We start from the raw sequence: 22,939 nt of genomic DNA, 5'->3' as shown, positions 1-22,939 counted from the left end.
GTTGAACTGATATAACAGTGTTATATCAGGAAGATATCAATGCAGCGGTATGATAAAATACAACAGCACATAAAGACTAATAGGTTATAACAAATTGATTTCTTGGACTTGCACACAAATATATAAACAATTATGGATATTTATTAATGAGTGTAAAACTATTTTGATACTTTACAAATGTCATTGATATTGGTCCTATAAAGGAAGAGTTATATTTTCAAGACTCAAGAGAATTGCTGAATAATATGTAGCATGACTTATATACAAATTCATATGTTGGTTTAGTTGCTTGACAGAAATTCCATTGTGTTGTTTTCCCATGCTTATTTCCATGTTGTTTAACCTTGCTATGATTAATATTTACATGTGTGTCAAAGCCCAAAGTTTACCAAAAATATTATTTGCCCAAATATTAATGGTAGACAGCAAACAGCAAATAGTAATTATGGAATGATTGTTTCATGTTAACTTTGCAAGTATCTTTCTATAGTATTGATGAACCTGTAAGTAACTTAAGTTGCATGTAACTTTATGTTAATAGTACTTGCTATTGACCACTCGCCAGCTGTCAATCAAACTCACGTAATAATCAATCAGATTTCGTTTATTGCGGCCACATGGTCCGACAAACAAAAACTGTCGAAGCAATGGAATAAACGTTTTATGAAAACACAACTTAGTGGGCGGAGCGATCGCGTATTTGGCGACTGGTCAATTGCATGTATTCCTGACAACCCCTCATTGTTTTAATCTTTATGAATGAATAAGTATTACATTCAGTATAATGGCTCCTGATGTGATTGGCTGAAAAATGTTTTTTAATGAAAAAGACCACAACACAAAATAAATTATTTAATAAAACACACCCTTATCAGTATAAATATATGGATAACCATGATGCAGATCTATCTGTGCATTCTCTCAATCCTAAAACAGAAAAAACCATGTAGGTTTATGTGTCATAAGTGTCAAACATTTCTAGAATTGTGTTAAATCTAATATAAACATTTAACAAATATTTTTTATCTAACAAATATATTACAATTTGTTTAGCCTTAACAATCATTAACATTAGTTTGCTGGTTTCATAATGAGGTTTTTGTAAATATTTTTAATGCTTATTTCAAAGCTTGTTATTTAAAAGATCTGACACTTATTATCATTTAAGGTAGCGCACCTCTAATGATTTCCCCCGATTTCTTCGAAGGTTGAAGAGCCTACTATTAGGTGCCGTAGCCTAGTGGTTAAGGCGATATACTAGAAATATTTTGGGATATTCCCGCGCAGGGTCGAATCCTGCCGACGACGTATACTTTTTTGCGACGCGTTTTATTTATTTTCTAACGTTATTTGATTTAATATGGCATATAAGCTATATTTATTGTTAAATATGTTGCAATTTTTATGCACATTCTTCAATTATTAAAATTAAAACAACGTTATGGCGAAATTGGGTGATTTACTGTTGAAAATACGAACCATGCATGTTGCATTTTTATTTTTATTTCAAAAAGTAAACGGTAAATCTGTCTATTTCTGGGTATTTTTGCTGTATATAGTGTTTCTATAAAAACTAAGTTTAAAATATGACTTAAATGATACTATTTTGAATTTTATGACACTTTGTTTTAACCGACCCAATTTTTACTTGGCTGAAATCACTTACATTTCATGGCGCTCTTCCATAGATAAAAATTTGTAAAAAATAAATGTCTGTAAACGAATACTTATTTCATCTTGTTTAAACTTTAAACACCTTTACAGCATCTGTACACACCAACTGCATGCCCATATTTGGAAATTTGAATGAATTATGGAACTTTTATATACCCCAGGGGTGAAAATTAACTGGACAAAAGCCGAGCGTGGGGGTGGTTTTGAAAAAATCGGTATATTTTTTTTAAAAGCATGGAAAGCCTACCTACAAATTTGCATGTAGTTCAGTGAAATGATACTGATTAAGAAAATAATTAATTAGATTATATTTGGATATGTGCCCATTAGAGGTGCGCTACCTTAATATGATGATATTTTTTTTTAACTCTTCCAGGAAATGTGCCAAAGACCCACTTACTAACGAAATTCAAGACCTTGTTTAATAAAACTTGTTATGCGATGGAAACTCGTGTTAGATTTCTGGAAATCGGCGCTTTCTAAAATATTATTGATTTCATTCAAGGGAGGTAAGTCAGAGGAGTCCCACTTCCTGGTATTGAGACACAAGGACAAAGGCTACATTACACTACAATCTGCAGGGCAGAGGGGGCTCTTCATTGGCATGACAGCAGACGGCAGGGTGCACACAACCATCGATACTGGGGTCAGAAACATATGGCTCTACCCGGAGGTCATTGAGTGTAAGAATGAGGAAATACATTTATGGTTTCATGAGAAAACTTTAAACAAAGAATGTTTGTCATGACGGTTATAATTATATTATTTGTTATATATGTGCATTGTGATGCAGCTTACATTATTTTATAACAAAATAATAATGTGGGAACCTCTTCTCTTTTTTTCGTCATTTATTTTTCAAAATATAAGATTCAGCTCTGAAAAAAATGTGCGCGAAGTGTTGTCCCAGATAAGCCTGTGCAGTCCACACTGGCTAATCAGGGACGACACTTTCCGCTTTTATTCTTGTTTTTTTTATTTTAAATAAGTCTTTTCTTATCCAAAATCCTTTTTAGGCTTAAAGTGTCATCCTTATTAGCCTGTGTGGACTACACGGGCTAACTTTGGATGACACTTTACGCACATGCATTAAAACCTGCTTTTCCAGAACTAAATAATCAGTAAATAATCATACAGACACATCTTACAATCCATGGACAGTAAGTCTTGTTCAAGCATCACAAGGCATATCATCACTTTGTTTTTAGGGGGCATGAAGAAGATTGACAGCACAGACATGGTGGAGGAGCAGGTGCTGCGCAGCGTGGGCAGGGACCTGGTACCACAACGCCAGCCGGAACCTGAGCCCGAGCCAGAGCCCACACCCACCCCTGAACCACCTGCCAAACAGTTTGCAGGTCAGTGGTGTAGAAAGACTTTGGGCGTTATGTATGCGCAATCAAGAAATATATATTTTGTATTATTTATCAGTGTTGAATCGTGAAATAAATGAGTATTTTGAGTAGTGAAGCTTAGGAATTGAACAATGATGGTATTAGCAGTCAGCAACAAAAACATATACTGCAAGCATAAGACTATACAAATATAAGTAGGGACTATTCATTTTAAGGCTGAACTGTTTATTAAATAGTTTGAGCTATACTACTTGTCTATTTGTCAGTGTTATCATAGCACAAGTATGCCTCTTATTGTTCATATGAAATAGAGGTTAAAGTTAACTCAAGCTTATGAACAGACTAGCATGGATTTGTATTTTTATACCGGTTGGGTCAATATCAGGGTCATTTTTGCTGAAACAGGTTTAATGTTTGCACTCATTAACTTGAGTTAGGATTGACATATCGTGCTGAAACGTGTTACTTGCTGATCTAGCATAGGACTGAATTTGGAGTCAGAAAAGCCAAGGCTTACATGCAGACCTTGGGTGGGATGGCATTTTGGGCCAGTTACCATAATATGATAATGGGTTAAAGTCACTGTTGCTAACAAATAGAAAAATAATTCAGTTTGGATGGAGATATTTGGCACCTTTGTTGTGTGCTTGCAGCTTACCTACTGATTCAACTTGAGATTGCATAATTATCATCATTAAATTCTTGTATTTAACTATGAAGACCTGGTTTCATGGCATCATTGTGTTTCTTGTTGCCTCCATATTTTTTGTACCATCATTGCTACAAAAAATTGATACATCCTTAACCGATCAAAGTTTCATAAACATTTACACGGGCATAGCTTGTTACAAGTTTTCACTCTTGTAATTGTCGTTCATTTCATTTATATGTGTATGTTATTAGTCCAGCAAACTGTCTTGGGACAGCACTTGTTTCCATAGTTGTAGTCTGATTGGGCTACACCTTTAAATACTTCACATTTTGCCTGTAGATGATAGAAAAGACAGCATTCATAGTGCCTTGGCTGAACAAATTCAGGAGATACCTGATCAAACTGTGCCATTGGTGGTGGAAGGTACAAAGTCCTCCCCTCCCTTGTGTTCCAGTGATAAACTAATTATTGTAACCCAATAATCCCCTGTTTGTTTTACTGACATCCCCAAACTAACCCATGAATGCCAACCAATTCCGTGTGTTACGACTGACGCATGTAAACTAACGCTCGTTTGCCAACCTATTTTCTGTGGGGTGACTGCATCATGATGCCACTATAAATTAACACTAGTATACAAACCAATTCAATGTGAGTTTATCTAACACCCTTTAAATTACACCTTTTTACCAACCAATTCGCTGTCGGTTTGACTGACACATTTTAACGTATTCTTGTATACTCACCAATTGCCTGAAGGTTTGTTTGACTTCCATAACATAAGTTTTGTGAAAACCGTTATCTATTCTAAACAATTTTTTTTAAAAAGGAAAAAGAAAGCAAGTAATATAATGGCACAGTATTCCATCAAAACTTTAGTATATACTTGTAAAAATACTGCGATTAAACAAATTAATGAACATGTTCTTGTAGACTTAAAACACACTATTTTAAGATTTATTTTATGATGTATAATTAATTAAATAATTAGTCCTTGATATGGAAAAGACTATTGAATTTTAAGCTCACCTGATTGCTCAGGTGAGCTTTTGTGACCGGTCTTTGTCTGTCGTCTGTCCGTCCGTCCGTTGTCCACATTTGCTTTGTAATCACTCTAGAGGCCACATTTATTGTCAGATCTTCATGAAACTTTGTCAGAAGCTGTGTCCCAATGAAATCTTGGTCGAGTTTGAAACTGGGTCGTACCGGGTCAAAAACTAGGTCACTAGGTCAAAAAAAAGAAAAAACTTGTAAACACTGTAGAAGTCACATTTCATGCCCAATCTTCATGTTACTTTGTCAAAAAGTTTGTCTTAATGATATGTTGGTTGAGTTCAAAAGTGGTTGCGGTCCGTTGAAAAACATGTCCGCCAGTGGGCGGGGCAGTTTTCCTTATTTGGCTATAGAGAAACCTTGTAAACACTCTAGAAGTCACAATTTTTTCCCAATCATCATGAAAGTTGGTCAAAACATTGGTTTTATTGATATCTGGGACGAGTTCAAAAATGGTCCAGATCTGGGAAAAAACATGGCCGCAAGTGGGCAGGGCATTTTTCTCTATATGTATATAGTGAAAACATGTGAACACTAGAAGTCACATTTTTGGCCCAATTTTCATGAAATTTGGTCAGAACATTTGTTTCCTTGATATGAGAGTTGAGTTTGAAAATGGTTCCGGTCAGTTTAATAACATGGCTGCCAGGGGGGGGGGGGGGCAGTTTTCCTTATTTGGCTGTAGAGAAACTTTGTAAACACTCTAGAAGTCACAATTTTTGCCCAATCATCATGAAAGTTGGTCAAAACATTGGTTTTATGGATATCTCGGACAAGTTCGAAAATGGTCCAAATCGGTGAAAAAACATGGCCGCCAGTGGGCGTGGCATTTTTCTCTCTATGTATATAGTGAAAACATGTGAACACTCTAGAAGTCACATTTTTGGCCCAATTTTCATGAAATTTGGTCAGAACATTTGTTTCCTTGATATGAGAGTTGAGTTTGAAAATGGTTCCGGTCAGTTTAATAACATGGCTGCCGGGGGTGGGGGGGGGCAGTTTTCCGTAGTTGGCTATAGAGAAACCTTGAAAACACTCTTTAAGTCACAATTTTTGCCCAATCATCATGAAAGTTGGTCAAAACATTGGTTTTATTGATATCTCGGACAAGTTCGAAAATGGTCCAGATTGGAGAAAAAACATGGCTGCCAGTGGGCGGGGCATTTTTCTCTATATGTATGTAGTGAAAACATGTGAACACTCTAGAAGTCACATTTTTGGCCCAATTTTCATGAAATTTGGTCAAAACATTTGTTTCCTTGATATGAGAGTTGAGTTCGAAAATGGTTCCGGTCAGTTGAATAACATGGCTGCCGGGAGGGGGGGGGGGGCAGTTTTCTTATATTTATATAGTAAAAAAAATTGTGAACACTCTAGAAATCACATTTTGTGCCCAATCATCATGAAACTTGGTACAAAGATTGGTTTTATATATATCACATAATTAATGTTATAATTATTGCCCTTAGATTGTCCAAATTTTCATTATATTATACAAAATCCTTGTAAACACTTTAGAGGTCACAATTTTTGTTTCAGATTTTATGAATCTTGGTCTTTAATTTATGTATCCAATATGTTTCTTTACATAAACGGTCTAGATTGTTTTGAACAACATCAATAGGTACAAAGGAGAAATCTGATAAATTGCAATCACTGTCAGTGGATCCAAAATGTGTAGCAACATGTGAAATAGGATTTATTGAACAATTTCTGATATCAAATCTATGGCTATTCATTCTGCGGGAAACATTCTGATTAGTTTGTCAAACGTATTGTTTATTACAATTTTTACATGTAATAAGATACATAACATTGCGCGAAGTACAATCAAAATCATAGCGTAAATCATACGATAAACCAGTAACACTACTATTGAAACTTGAACATATGTTTATATTATTGCAATGTGTACATCTTGATGGGTTACATTGACCCGATAAATGAATATCATTACTGTTATAAGACACTGAACATCTTACAAGGCTGTTACGTATATTCTTAGGTCTTTTATAGGCCAAAATAGGTTTAAATGAATGTAAAGACTTAACACTTTCCTTGTTTGATAATCTGAACAAATCCCAGTATTTGTGTAAAATTTTAGCAATATTAGGAAGTGATGTGTTAAAACATATAGTAAATGGTATTATTGAAACAGTATTTCTCTGAGTAACACATAATGCACTTTCCTGTGTCATATTTTTCACTTGAGAAAATCCATTTTCAATAACATTTGTAGGATGATTTCTACTTTTAAAATACTTAAATAAACTAGATAAGGACTGATTGAATACATCATCATCAGAAATAATACGTCTGTAGTGCTTTGCCTGATTGTATGGAATACTCCGCTTACAGGACATGGGGTGAGATGACGTAAAATCTAAGTATAAATGCATATTAGTGGGTTTACAAAAAATATTTGTAACCAGTGTCTAGTTCACTTTTTGATATAGAAACATCAAGGAAAGATACACACTGTTGAGATATATGAGAGGTAAATTTTATGGTTGAATGGAAGTTATTTAAATTATTTATAAAAGTTTTTAAATCTTCTAAAGAGCTATTCCATATCATTAAAATGTCATCCAAAAATCTTAGCCAAATATATGGTTTAATAGAGGTATTGTTAAGAAGATCTTCTTCAAATTTACCCATAAAAACAAATTTACCCATATTTTTTTTATATAAATGAATCTTGGTCATAATATTTGTTTTTATAAGCAAAGTTTGATGTTTGGTAAGGGGGGTCAACTCAAAATATAGGTCACCAGGACAAATCTTACAAAAACAAAAACACTCCATATGCCAGAGTTTTGGTTCAATAATGATGAAACTTGACCAGGATGTTTGTCTGGACAATATCTAGGTCAAGTTTGACGTTTGGTAAAGATTGAATGAATCAACTCCTCTCAGATGAGCGAACTAGGGCCATCTTGGCCCTCTTGTTTTTTTATCTTGGTTGGTTATTATGATTTGAGCTTAGCTCTTGCAAAAACAAACTTATTGCATGTGCGTTAAGTGTCGTCCCAGCCGCTAATTTGGCACAAAAAATTTCTGCTTATATGGATTTTTTAATTTTTATATGGAAGTCTCTGCTAAGCAAAAAATCTAAATCCTAATTTATGGGGAAAGTGTCATGCCTGATAAGCCTCTGCAATTTGCACAGGCTAATCTGGGACGACACTTCACGCACATGCATTAAGCCCTGCTTTACCATAGCTTGGCTTATTTGTATTAAATAATATTTCTATGGCCAGATGGGGACTGGAGTATCCATGTGAGTACTCTGACAGACATGGCGGACGGAGATGTGGCGTTGATAGCGTACGGAGACAAGGGCAACAGTGGACCCATCGTGCTCGGGGCGCCACCTGGCAGGAAGATATTCCAGGAGGGAAATGAGGACGAATTCCGTGTAAGTGTATGAGCCTGCTCATGGAAATATGGAATCAATGCATGTATGTAAAGTGTTGTCCCAGACTTGCCTATGCAGTGCGCAAAGGCTTAACAGGAGCAACATTTTCCGCCTGAACTGGAATACTTGCGTAGAAGAGACTTTCTTTTAGTGAAAAATAGATATAGCAGAACGTGTTGTCCCATCGGTAATTTGAGAGGACACTTGACAAACATGCGTAAACCCACATTTTCCAGTATGCAGCTCATATGTTGGAAGAGGAAGTAGTGATCCAGACTGTCATTACTCTGACACTGTCATTTTTTGGGCAGCCTCTTTTTAAGCCAAAATAACTATTTTTCGCAGCACTAATTTGTTTGGACACCCAGAGTTTCCTCTCTAATAAATCAATCCAAATTTTTGGACAACTATAACTTTGAAAAAAAGTGCCTTATGCGAATATTTTTGTTTATGTAAATTTTAAAACACTTTTTCTTCTTTTTATTGTCTGGAAATTTAGAGTAAATATGGTAGGGTGTGTTTCATGGTTACGTGAAATTAGCATGGTTAAAGATTAAAGTAGAGATATGTGTAAGTTGTGTGTGGACAGCTGGTTTTTACCCACTGCAAAGACCTTTCAAAGACAACACTTTTCACAAGTGCATTACGCCTGACAAAACACCTCAATTTATGTTTGGTGTGCAAAAGTTTGTAATTACAGTGTAACCTTACAAAATACCAACACCCAATATACGTATTTGTTTTTGGCATGAAAATAAGTGTTAACATATTTTGATTTCAAGGATTAAACTGATTTTCTCCTTCATTTACAGAATAAATCAAAGTAATGAATTGTTGTATATAAATGTTGCTCTTACACTGTCCATGTTTATTGTTGAAGGAGGATTTCTATGGGCAGGTAACTCAAGCTAGCTATCGCCTCCCTTGTGGGCATTTTATGCCAGTTAGTTTGTGAATGTCCTAATATTTGTGTATGTTTTTTCCCCCCAAGATTTAAGGTCTAACAATGCCCTATTCCCATAAAACTGGGAATTTGAATGTCAGTGTATCTAAAATAGGGAACATGTATAAATGCTTTCTTTATCAAACTTAAAAAATCATTCATCAAACTAAATAATATAGAAAGTCCTGAATTATTGTATTTGGGTAAACAGCATACCTTTTTTGCCATTGAGAATGTGACAGAATATGAACTATAAATCATCCCAAAACGTGTCCTATTATGAATTAATTCAATGTTTCGTTGTTTGTGAATTGTATGTATATTTTAAGTTAGACTATTTACAAATTAAGATGAATTCCTTGCTAGATCTTGGTGTTGGCATATAAGTCTTTACTATCTCCATTTACATGTAGCCTCCATAAGTCTTCAATTGGCACTCTTCCAATCATATTCAATAGATGATCAGATCAAAACTGCGAACAAATCTAATGTTCCTATTGTCACATTACCATTTATATTTGTTTATAATTTCAGGCTTGTTCAACTCACCTGCTTTTTATAATAATGGGTAGTCATGTTTTGTTTCCTGAAAACCTATTTAAAAATACATTTACTGCTCTAGTGTGAAGCTTCTTTATAACAACCAGCTTTTCATGGTGTTTTTTGATATTGTTACATTTTGCAGATATTCAACATTTTTAGTATTGGTCTTCTTAATTTAAAACATAAAATATAGTATAAATGGGCAAAAATAATATTTTTAATCGCAAAAAAAAGCCCAGTTTTTCATACTTTTTACAAAGGAAAAATAAATTTAAATCGAAAATTGGCAATGATGCTGTCATTTCCGAATAAATGTGTCAATATATTTTTGTGTTGTGAAAATGGCAAATCAATTTGGCTTTATCAACCATCTTTATCACAGTAATACCCGGGTTGTTTATCCACACCTCGAATACATGGGTCCCGCTGACAAGCGATGGCCCTTCTCAACACCTTTACCAATAACACACCAGCCACCTGCTGACACCCGGGTCAAGCAGTCATAATTGCAAAAGAATGAAACAGAGACGCTGTTTTTTAGCTCATCTACTTTTTGAAAAAAAAAAATGAAGCTATTGTCATCACCTTGGCGTCGGCGTTCGGTTAAGTTGTGTGTTTAGGTCCACTTTTCTCATAAAGTATCAAAGCTATTGCATTCAAACTTGGTACACTTACTAACTATCATTAGGGGACTGGGCAGGCAAAATTAGATAACTCTGGCTTGCATTTTGACAGAATTATGTGCCCTTTTTATACTTAGAAAATTGAAAATTTGGTAAAGTTTTGTGTTTAGGTCCAATTTATTCCTAAAGTATCAAAGCTATTGCTTTCATACTTGCGACACTTACTAACTATCATAAGGGGACTGTGCATGCAAAGTTATGTAACTCTGACTGGCATTTTGACAGAATTATGGACCCTTTATACTTAGAAAATTGAAAATTTTGTTAAGTTTTGTGTTTTGGTCCACTTTACTCCTAAAGTATCATCGCTATTGCTTTCAGACTTGGAACACTCGCAAACTATCATAAGGGAACTGTACAGGACAAGTTGCATAACTCTGGTTGTCATTTTGATGGAATTATGGCCTTTTTTTGAATAAGTAACTTTGATTATATGGTTAAATTTTGTGTTTACATCCACTTTACTTCTAAAGTATCAAGGCTATTGCTTTCAAACTTCAAATACTTTCATACTATCATGAGGGTACTGTACCTGGCAAGATGAATTTTACCTTGACCTTTGAATGACCTTGACTTTCAAGGTCAAATTATTAAATTTTGCTAAAATTGCCATGACTTCGTTATTTATGATCAGATTCGATTGATACTTTGACAAAACAACTCTTACCTGACATACTACAAAGACTCCACCCAAAACCCAAACCATGCCCCCCCCATCCGAATCCCCCCCCCATTTTTTTTAAAGATCATCTAATAAATGACCACACCTTCACACTATACCCCCCCCCCCCCCCCGACATCCCCCCCCCCCCAAAAAAAATTTTTTTTTTTTGAAACATGGTTAAAAAACACAAATATTCATTTTTATTATTATTTTTTTGAAATACCGTCCAACTATCCCACCCAAGAATCTCCCCCCCCCCCCCCCCAATTTTTTTATAATTTTTTTGCATTTTTATTCTTATTTTTGGAAGATAATGTAATAAATGACCACACCCCCACACTATACACCCCTCTCCTACCCATCCGTCCCTCCTTTTTGATTGAAGTATTGAGATAGGTCCCTTCACCTTTGAAAAAAAAAATAGATGAGCGGTCTGCACCCGCAAGGCGGTGCTCTTGTGATATCATTAAATTCCATTTGACAATATTTAGAACGCTAATAATTGTAATAATAAAATAATAAGTATTATTATTATATATTTATAATACCGATGGTTGGTTTATTAAGCATGTACGGTAATATACGGTGTAGCCATGACAAAATTCCCGTAAGCACAGTTGCCCCCCTTTGATGTAATGGTGTAATTCAAAATGGCTGACACGCAGCAAATAACAACATTTAAGTTGAAAATTTTCACAGGAAAATTGTTGTTCTGCTCTACATTTTTATATAATACACACCCCCCCACTTGTAGAAAAATTCGACAGGTAAAAAAGTATTGAATTCGTGTATTTACGTTTAATACATATCTAAGTGGTAATGGGTTAATACGTATCTAAGTGGTAAAGGGTTAAATACGTATCTAAGTGGTAAAGGGTTAAGATTTTAATCTTTGCTCTCCTACCAGGCCAACCTGTTGAAAATAGGCAAGATGTTCAAGATACGCCTCGAGCTCATCCCGAAGGTTTCTACCCGCAATCCTAGCTGGCAGGTGAAGGAGGTGCGCATGCAGGACTTGAACACCGAGGAGACGCTCAAGTTCAACTTCTCGCGCTGGCTGTCAAGGGAGGAGGACGATGGGGAGATCATGAGAGAGATGGCTGTGTCACGACCTGGGGAGTCCAGTCTGCCATGTAAGTAGAGAAACAAGACTGTGCCTCATGGCTGAGCTTTTCAATAAAAACTTAGTCGGAACTTTGCTTTTTCAGTTTCACAATCAGACCTTTTCCCTTGACTAAGTTTTCAATCTCATCAAATATTCACAAATGGAAGCTTCCAGTTGCCGCAGCAATAGGGAAACCTAAGTATAACAAAACATTGTTGTCCTTTATTAAACGGGTTTTCTGAAGGAAAAAACTGGTTATTAGATTGGCGAATTTCGGCGGGCAGGCGGAACAAGCTTGTCCGAGCCATAACTATGTCGTTCATTGTGAGATTTTAAAATCATTTGGCACATTTGTTCACCATCATTGGACGGTGTGTCGTGCGAAAGAATTACGTCGATATCTTCAAGGTCAAGGTCACACTTTGAGTTCAAAGGTCAAAAATGGCCATAAATGAGCTTGTCAGGGCCATTACTATGTCGTTAATTGTGAGATTTTAAAATCAATTGGCACATTTGTTCACCATCATTGGACAGTGTGTCGCGCGAAAGAATTACGTCGATATCTCCAAGGTCAAGGTCACACTTTGAGTTCAAAGGTCAAAAATGGCCATAAATTGGCATGTCCGGGCCATAACTATGTCATTCATTGTGAGATTTTAAAATTATTTGGCACATTTGTTCACCATCATTTGACGGTGATTCAGGCGAAAGAAATAAGTCAATATCCCCAAGATCAAGGTCACACTTTGAGTTCAAAGGTCAAAAATGGCCATAAATGAGCTTGTCCGGGCCATAACTATGTCGTTAATTGTGAGATTTTAAAGTCAATCGGCACATTTGTTCACCATCATTGGACGGTGTGTTGCGCGAAAGAATTACGTCGATATCTCCAAGGTCAAGGTCACACTTTGAGTTCAAAGGTCAAAAATGGTCATAAATGGGCTTGTCCGGGCCATAACTATGTCGTTAATTGTGAGATTTTAAAATCAATCGGCACATTTGTTCACCATCATTGGTCGGTGTGTCGCACGAAAGAATTACGTCAATATCACCAAGGTCAAGGTCACACTTTGAGTTCAAAGGTCATAAATGGCAATAAATGATCTTGTCCGGGCCATAACTATGTCATTCATTGTGAGATTTTAAAATTACTCGGTACATTTATTCACAATCATTGGGCGGTTTGTCATGCGAAAGAATTACGTCGATATCTCCAAGGTCAAGGTCACACTTTGAGTTCAAAGGTCAAAGATGGCCATAAATGATCATGTCCGGGCAATAACTATGTCATTCATTGTGAGATTTTAAAATGAAAATTTACATTTATTTTGTTCACAGTCATTGGACGGCGTTTCATGAGAAAGAATTCAAGAGTTCAAAGGTCAAAATGGCCATAAATGATAATGGCATAATAATTCTTAAGAATCGCCATAAATTAGCTTCTCTTATTTTGTGAAGACAACATGCAAAATATTCTGTGTCAATGCAGCATGTGGGGGTATATGTCACGTCTGTGACAAAGCTCTTGTAATTATTTATTTTTTTTGAAAACCTGGTTTTGTGACAATTTTGTCCCTTGTTTATTATTTAGATTTATAAGAAGCTTTAGGAATGTTGGTTGTCTTGGGCCTTCAGTCTATCGATATCATAGAGAAGTCATGTATACCTTTGGTCTGATAAGAATTAGAAAATCAGACCTTTGGCTTTGTGCAACTAAAAATAATCACATCCTTGGCTTTGTAAGATGTAGATAAATCATGATTTGGGATTTTAAGAATCAGAGAAATAAGAACTATGTTGTTAAAGATTTAGAGAAATCAGACTTTGGTTGTGTAAGAATGAGATAAATTAGACTGTCTTTGTATAAGACTAAGAGAAATCAGACCTTTAGCTTTTAAAGATGTAGAGCTATTAGACCTTTGTAATATAGTGATAAATCAGACCTTTGGTTTTCTTAGATAGGGATAAATCAGGCCTTTGGCTTTGTAAGTTATGAAGAAATTTGGCCAGTGGTATTTCAATATTAACAAATAAGGACCTGTGTCATTGTAGAATCAATGAAAATCAAGCCTCTTAGAAAAATAGTACTGTATTTTATTTGTTTGACTGTTTTCCACCATTTAAATACATTTTCAGTGCGCCACTACATTGTGAATGTGTACACTGGGAAGGAGATGGGGGCTGAGACTGACGCCCCTGTGTACATCACAGTACACGGAGAGCACGGGGACTGGGGGAAGCGCTACCTCGTACACTCAAACAACAACAAGAAGTTCCGCACTGGACAGGTCAGTATGGGAGCAGCAGGTTATTGTACATGTGTAGAAAAGATTTAGAATGGAAAATGGTGTATCTGGTAAAGACTTGTGAGGCCGATTCAACCCTTACGGTTGCAACATCTCATAGAATATAGGGTGTGACATTTTCTTGATTTTGAATTGAATTTCAATGATGCATCAGGGGACATGGTTCAGAGTAGTTTTCTAAATCTGTCTGTAAAAAAGTCTGAGTCACATAAAACAATGATGAACGCTATAAAAATGATTGTAAATGTTTGTAGATTAATACATAAATTTATTTGATGTATTGTTAAAAAAATCAAAATGAAGTTTACATTCTGTGGATAAGCTTTAAATATTTGGGGAAAATTTTATTTTTCAGCAGAAGGAAATTATTAAAAAGTGGCTACAAATTTAATCTTGAAAATTTCAAATAAAGCTTCAATCACCTTAGGGGAATTATATTGTAAATATTTGGGAATATAAATATTCTTTGGATGGAGGATGGAGTCAAATGATTGCTCTGAATTGAATAGAATAAAAACCCAGTCATTTCATCTCACCTTATGTTTATATATGTCAGGTGGACGTGTTCTACATTGAGGCAGTTTCCCTTGGCGACCTTCAGCGCTGTGTGATTGGTCACGATGGCACAGGTGCAGGCGAGGGGTGGTACCTCGAGCAGGTCGTCATCCGTGAAGACGAAAACTCGCCGGATGAGTTTGTGTTCCCTTGTAACAGGTATGAACAATGATCATGGATTGAGTGTGACATTATTTAACCCTTTCCACTCAGAAGCAAACTGAAAATGGCTATGTGCAAACAGCATTAAACCAGAACAGCCTGTGAGTAACTCGCAGTCTGGTCAGGTTTTATGCTGTTTGCTGCCTATCAGTGTCTAAGGGTTGGAAATGAAGCCTTTCAAACTTATCTAGGAAGAAGGGTCTTCAATTAAAAATAGCTTTCTAAGAGACTACAAACATGTCAAAATACGTATATAAGTGGGAAAGGAATCCAGTCTAATTAAAGAGCTCATAAATATCCTGTGTTTTTTTTACTGAAGTTTGTAATTAAAATAAAAGAAGTTATAAGTAGTTTTTTCTTGAAATAAAAATGAAAAAGATCTTGGAAAGGAGTACAAAAACTTAAATGCGAGTAACTCACAGTCTGTTCATGTTTTATGCCGTTTGCTTCTCATCAGTATACATATATGGGTTGGAAATGATGCCTTTCAAATTTGAAACCAGTAAGAAAGTTCTTAAATTTAACTTTCTGAGGGAATTAAAATGCGTCAAAATACGTATCTAAGTGGTAAAGGGTTAATCATGACAATGTGGTTCAGTGGATCATTTCTGTTACAGGTGGCTGGACAGTGGTATGGAGGACCGAAGGATAGAGCGTGCCCTCATGGTCAAGGGTAGGTGAGCCCCACCCCACACATCCTGCCCTGCCCCACCCCCTTGGGGAGGGGAATGTCATGTACATGTCATGTGATAACTTAGGACTGTGATAACTCGTGACAAACTGTGAACTTTCAGGAGTGTGTTATGTGTGTGTGTTTGTCTTAACACGTGTGTGACGTTTGTTACATGCTGTTTGCATTGCTTGACGCAAAATAAAAGACTTAAGCTTATTTGGGTTTTAATGTGGTACAGTCTTTTTTTTTTTTTGAAATTCTTTAATTAATTTTAATAAGAAGAATGTTGTATTTTTAGCTCGACTATTATATATGAAATATATATAGTAGAGCAAAACTACTCACCCCGGCGTCAGCGTTAGGGTGCAAATGTTCAAGTTTTTGTACTACCCCAAATATTTTCTTTGTCCCTTGACATATTGCTTCCATATTTTGCATTCTTGTGCACCAACATGACCCAAACCTATAAACAAGAGCAGACAACTCTATCAAGCATTTTGTCATAATTATGGCCCCTTTTCCACTTAGAACATGCAGCAAATGTTGGACAACTCTATCAAGCATTTTGTCATAATTATTGCCCCTTTTATACTTAGAATATGCATATTATTGATAAATCTATGTTAAAGTTTGCGTACTACCCCTAATATTTCCTATATCCTTTGACATATTGCTTTTATCTGTTGCATACTTGTTTACCAACATGACCCCAACCTAATAACAAGAACAGACCACTGTATCAAGCATATTTACATAATTATGGCCCCTTTTACACTTAGATAATTGAACATTTTGCTTAAATTGCCATAACTTCTTTATTTATGATCACATTTTATTATTACTTTGACAAAACAACACTTACCTGAATACCACAATAGATTCCACCCAAACAATACCCCACGCCCCTACCCAGAATCCCTCCCCCCCCCCCCCCCAACCCCCCCCCCCCCCCCCCAATTTTTTTTAAACATCATCTAATAAATTACCCCACCCCACATTATACCCCCCTCTCACCCCCCTTACCCCCTCCCATTTTTTTTTAAACATCATCTAATAAATTACCACACCTCACATTATACCCCCCTCTCACCAACCCCCCCCCCCCCCCCCAATCCCCCCTTGTCCCCCAATTTTATTTTATTTTTCCTTTTTTTATTTTTGAAAGATCGTCTATTAAATTATTGAATATGAACAATTTCCCCATGATGGCTTACATTATAATGTCAAGCACTCGAATAGTCGAGCATGCCGTCCTCTGACAGCTCTTGTTAATAACCATTTTACTGCAATTAACATACTTCACCAATATCCTATTATATTTGCAAAGAAAAGGAGTGCTGGTGAAATGCTGTATAGTTTTCTGCATGTAAATCAGACTTTCTAATTTTGTAATCAGATAAGTGTATTTTCCTTGTGTGGGAATTAATAAAGCTTTATCCATTTTGCAATTTTTGTAACTAATTTTTTTTTAGTCCCTACAATTCTTTGGAAAAAAAAGTATTTTTATGAGATATTTTATCATGTTTGGTCTTAAACAAGTTTACCCAAAGATATTAAGAACTTTAGCATAACATATTAATATTGACATATGTGTTATGTTGGTTAATTGTACTTTTACAAAAATCATTTGCATGATGTTAGTTTTGTTAGTGCTAGTTTGTTTGTTTTTACTTAGTTCCACAAAATGTTTTCATAAAAATACTTTTGTACTCAAAGCTTTAAGGTAGTACTTTTTTGCTATGGACTTTTCCATGAAGCCAAAATCAATGGTTCCAATTAAAATGAAATATCTATTGTTAGACTGCCTTTTTTGTACCATATGTTTATACTATAGACTGTCCATACATGTTTGTATCACATAAATGGTGCATGTGTTGTGGATGGTTGTTTAATGTTTATGATTATTTATGATGTCTCAAGGTATACATTATTTCATATAAAATTTTCTTGTCAACATAATATGTGCAGTCTGTCTGCTTGAAAATCATGCAAGGTTTTGTTGTTTCATTAGTGGACAGGGTAGCTCCTCACCAGACTGCATTGATGCACAGATTGGGTTGGAGCTACGCTGGTCGCATATGGCATTAGACCATTTTTATACCCCCACAAATGAAGTTTAGGGGGGTATATAGGAGTGAACTTGTCTTTCGGTCGGTCGTTCTGTCGGTCCGTATTAAGTGTCCGCTCTCTAATTATACCCCCACAAACAAAGTTTAGGGGGGTATATAGGAGTGAGCTTGTCTGTTTGTCGGTCGGTCCGTATTAAGTGTCAGCTCTCTATTTCTTTTTTATCCGATCTTCACCAAACTTGGTCAGAAGTTGTATCTACATGATGTCTAGGCCAAGTTCGAACATGGGCCTTGTCAGGTCAAAAACTAGGTCACGGGGTCACTTAGTGCGTTTTAAACATTCAGCATGTTGTCCGCTCTCTATTTCAAGTAGTTTTCATCCGATCTTCACCAAACTTGGTCAGAAGTTGTATCAAGATGATCTTAAGGCCAAGTTAGAACATGGGCCTTGCCCGGTCAAAAACTAGGTCACAGGGTCACTTAGTGCGTTTTAGACATTCAGCTTGTTGTTCGCTCACTAATTCAAATAGTTTAAAATCGATCTTCACCACACTGGGTCAAAAGTTTTAACTAGATGATGTGTAGGTCAAGTTCGAACATGGGCCATGCCGGGTCAAAAACTAGGTCACGGGGTCACTTAGTGTGTTTTAAACCTCACCATGTTGTCCGCTCTCTAATTCAAGTAGTTTTTATCCAATCTTCACCAAAATTGGTCAGAAGTTGTATCTTGATAATGTCTAGAGCAAGTTTGAATATGGGTCATGCGGGGTCAAAAACAAGGTCATGGGGTCTCTTAGGGCGTTTTAAACATCACAATGTTGTCCGCTCTCTAATTCAAGTAGTTTTCATCTGATCTTCACCAAACTTGGTCAGAAGTTGTATCTAGATGATCTTAAGGCCAAGTTCGAACATGGGCCTTTCCGGGTCAAAAACTAGGTCACGGGGTCACTTAGTGCTTTTTAAACATTCAGCATGTTGTCCGCTCTCTAATTCAAGTCGTTTTCATCCGATCTTCACCAAACTTGGTCAGAAGTTGTATCTAGATGATCTTAAGGCCAAGTTCGAACATGGGCCTTGCTGGGTTAAAAACTAGGTCACAGGGTCACTTAGTAGGTTTTACACATTGAGCATGGTGTCCGCTCTCTATTTCAAGTAGTTTAAATCCGATCTTCTCCACACTTGGTCAGAAGTTGTAAATAGATGATGTGTAGGTCAAGTTCGAACATGGGCAATGCCGGGTCAAAAACTAGGTCACGGGGTCACTTAGTGTGTTTTAAACCTCACCATGTTGTCCTCTCTCTAATTCAAGTAGTTTTTATCCAATCTTCACCAAAATTGCTCAGAAGTTGTATCTTGATAATGTCTAGAGCAAGTTGGAATATGGGTCATGCCGGGTCAAAAACAAGGTCACGTGGTCACTTTGGGTGTTTTAAACATCACAATGTTGTCTGCTCTTTAATTCAAATAGTTTTCATCCAATCTTCACCAAACTTGGTCAGAAGTTGTATCTAGATGATGTCTAGGTCAAGTTTGAATATGGGTCATGCCGGGTCAAAAACTAGGTCACAGGGTATCTTAGTGCGTTTTAAACCTCACCATGTTGTCCGCTCTCTAATTCAAGTAGTTTTTGTCCGATCCTCACCAAACTTGGTCACAAGTTTTATCTAAATGATCTCTAGGACAAGTTTGAACATGGGCCATTCCGGGCCTAAAACTAGGTCACGGGGTCACTTTGTGCGTTTTTTAATATTCAGCATGGTGTCCGCTCTCTAATTCAAGTAGTTTACATCCGATCTTCACCAAACTTGGTCAGAAGTTTTATGGAGATGATCTTAAGGCCAAGTTAGAACATGGGCCTTTCTGGGTCAAAAACTAGGTCAAGGGGTCACTTAGTGTGTTTTAAAAATTGAGCATGGTGTCAGCTGTTTTTTGTGAAGACGACATGCAAAATATTATGTGTCAATGCGGCATGTGGGGGTATTCGTCACGTCTGTGACAAAGCTCTTGTTTTGCATTATGCGGCTCATATGTATTGCTACAGATGGAGAAAACATTAATTGTGTAATTGCTCAGAGAATAATTTCCTCAACAATCATGTGTTTGTGTTGCCACAGATTCTTCCCCATTTACATAGTATTTGCAGAATTTTGATATTTTTTCCAACCAAGTTTCCTTGCTAATATTTTTTAACACAAATGATCAGTATACTGTTTATACTGTTTTCAGCTGTGGGGTTGCTTAGATGCAATATATGGAAACATGCACTCAAATGATAGAAATACATATGCATTGAAAGTTATTATGTTGTCATTTTGGATTTTATGAACAATGAAACGTGCCTGATTAATACAATTTTAAAGTAGAACAATAAATAAAATCATAAAACACAACTAGCACACCTTTTTATGTATGTCCTTTATTAAATAGACATTTTAATTAACTGTTATTTGTATGCCACATTATCATGCTTTGTTATCTTCTTCATGAAAGTTAGTTATGCATTCCAGCTTTTAGAGAATTGCTTACAAAATTATATGATATTGATTGTTTTAATGCTCCCATTTGAATAGACTGGGGGTAATTTTGCTTTGCACCTGCCTGTCGGTTGGTCCATGGGTAGGTATTTAAGTTGGTCAGTGGGGCAGTTGTTCTGTAGACCATTCCATATCTGGAGAATGCATGAACATGCAACCATGCGAATAATTATGATGGTTACTTGAGAAAATAGGAAGAAGACTATGCATTTTGTGTTCAACAGATGAAAAGCCCAAGTAACAAGCTTGAAACAGATTTTGTTTTCATGTTGAGAATGTTTTGACCTGTGATAATGCATATTGTGATACATGCTTCTGACCAATTTTAGGTCCTTAAGGGGAAAGCTCATAATCAAAGGGGTTTGAAACAGGAAATTTATTTCAACAATATTTTTAGATAATCTTTTTACTTATGATCATCCACATTGGTATAGCGTTAACATGGGAAGGTCACCAGGTCAAAGGTTTTGTTTGGATGAGGTTGTATCAATAAATCGGTTTCAGGGGTGTCGGAAGCGGAGGGGGTATCCCATTCAAATTTTAGCATCAAATGGCGCATTCTCTTTTGGTGTGTTTTTATGCCTGATACATGACCTTGTACACGTCTTTTGCATGCATATTCTGAATTACAAAAGTTTTGACAGACAGACGATGGAGAAGTGATCTCTATATGTCGCAGCTTGTACTTTGTAGCAGGCGACACAACAATAGGGATCATGTGGGTTCAAGAAAGTTCTTCGGGATTTTTTTTCTCGAAATTCCGTTTAGGAAATTTGAAATTCATTGGTTGGTTTGAAGTAGACATATTGAAATGTCACAAAAAAGTGATAAAAACATTTAATAAGTTTTTTAGAATTATCGATTAACAATTAATTCAGGTATCTTTGGGAATCTTTAATTTTGTGATAATTAAGGACTATTGGATGCAGCACATTTGTTTCATGTCATACTTTCCTTTATACATGTATGAATAAAAAAAGCAAACGCTTAGATTATACCAACAATTTAAGATTTAAAGGTTTAATTACTCAAGAATAAAGGGATTATCGTTATAAAAAAGACCAATCAATTAACAACATAATTATATATAACACGTACATTACCGCGGGCCAGTGATGACAATCAACAATACACGTGTCATAACCGCGAAAGCGTAATTACCTTGCTTCGTGGTAAAGATACTTTTAAATACCGGTGTACGGTTATTGAAATGAAATAAAAAAGAAAAAAGGTCTTTGCCAAAATTTCATTTTTGCCGAAAATATTGGGGCAGTGGCTGCTGCCCCAGCTCCGACGCCTCTGGGTTTATGCATGATATCTATGGAACTATTTCACCTTTGATCATCATAATTGTTATGCTAGTTCCTTGGGAGGAACTTGTTACATCTATTGATTTTGAGGTCAAGATCACTGAGGCTTGTAACAGGGAAAAAAATTCCGCATAATAATGAGAACATTTTGACCTGCAATCTTGCATAATGTTTATACTGGTTATTAAAGTAGAAAGGGAGACACATTTTGTGTTTGAAGACATCAGGTCAAAGGTCAACGTCACAAGGGTTTGTATCATGAAACTGGTCTTGGCAGTCTATCTAGAGAATGCTTTGGCCTTAATATCATCTTAATTGCTATGCTGGTTTCTTAGGGGGAAAGACACATTGCCATTGATTTTGTGGTCAACAGGTTTGACATAAAGGGAACATAATCAAGTAACAATTAAAGTGCTTCCACACTTATTGAACTAATTCTTAGTAAATTAAATAACAATTCTCATAAATCAATATTGAGGATGACCTGTTTCCCTAATGATTTTCAAAAACAATATGAAAGGTCAAGGTCACAGTGACATCTTTTCTTCAAGCATGGGGGCGTATGTTTTTATAAACATGTCTTGTTAGCTCACCTGAGCACAACGTGCTCATGGTGAGCTTTTGTGATCGCCTTTTGTCCAGCGTCCGGAGTCAACATTTGCCTTGTTAACACTCTAGAGGCCACATTTATTTACAATCTTCATGAAATTTGGTCAGAAGATTGGTCTTAATAATATCTTGGATGAGTTCGAAAATGGTTAAGTTTGCTTGAAAAACATGGCTACCAAGGGGCGGGGCATTTTTCCTTATATGGCTTTATATGGCTGTAGTAAAATCTTGTTAACACTCTAGAGGCCACATTTATTGTCCAATCTTCATGAAACTTGGTCAGAAGATTCATCACAATAATATCTTGGATGAGTGTGAAAATGGTGCCGGTTGGTGGAAAAACATGGCCGCCAGGGGGCGGGGCATTTTTTCTTATATGGCTTTAGTAAAACCTTGTTAACACTATAGACGCCACATCTATTTTCCGATCTTCATGAAACTTGGTCAGAAGATTTGTCCTAATGATATCTTGGATGAGTTAAAAAATGGTAACCTTTGCTTGAAAAACATGGCTGCCAATGGGCGGGGCATTTTTCCTTATATGGCTATAAGGCTATAGTAAAATCTTGTTAACACTCTAGAGGCCTCATTTATTGTCCAATCTTCATGAAACTTGGTCAGAAGATTCATC

The 22,939-nt window shown here is 36.1% G+C and overlaps 1 protein-coding gene across 1 annotated transcript in view; it reads left to right on the top strand.

The window, feature by feature from the left end:
* The window catches only part of LOC127878270 (lipoxygenase homology domain-containing protein 1-like), an 89,569-nt gene that overhangs the window by 25,038 nt on the left and 41,592 nt on the right, over positions 1 to 22,939 (top strand). Inside the window, exons 15-24 of the mRNA XM_052424789.1 lie at positions 2,180 to 2,357; positions 2,883 to 3,032; positions 4,021 to 4,104; positions 7,995 to 8,152; positions 9,033 to 9,050; positions 11,893 to 12,118; positions 14,227 to 14,378; positions 14,953 to 15,110; positions 15,305 to 15,312; positions 15,712 to 15,786. Coding sequence (XP_052280749.1) covers positions 2,180 to 2,357; positions 2,883 to 3,032; positions 4,021 to 4,104; positions 7,995 to 8,152; positions 9,033 to 9,050; positions 11,893 to 12,118; positions 14,227 to 14,378; positions 14,953 to 15,110; positions 15,305 to 15,312; positions 15,712 to 15,786 — 1,207 coding nt within the window. The remainder of the gene's footprint in view (positions 1 to 2,179; positions 2,358 to 2,882; positions 3,033 to 4,020; positions 4,105 to 7,994; positions 8,153 to 9,032; positions 9,051 to 11,892; positions 12,119 to 14,226; positions 14,379 to 14,952; positions 15,111 to 15,304; positions 15,313 to 15,711; positions 15,787 to 22,939) is intronic.

The sequence above is a fragment of the Dreissena polymorpha genome, chromosome 4 (genome assembly GCF_020536995.1).
Source record: "Dreissena polymorpha isolate Duluth1 chromosome 4, UMN_Dpol_1.0, whole genome shotgun sequence".
Classification (NCBI taxonomy): domain Eukaryota; kingdom Metazoa; phylum Mollusca; class Bivalvia; order Myida; family Dreissenidae; genus Dreissena; species Dreissena polymorpha.
Note: the sequence above shows the minus strand (reverse complement) of the source record. Positions and strands in the feature narration are given on the sequence as shown.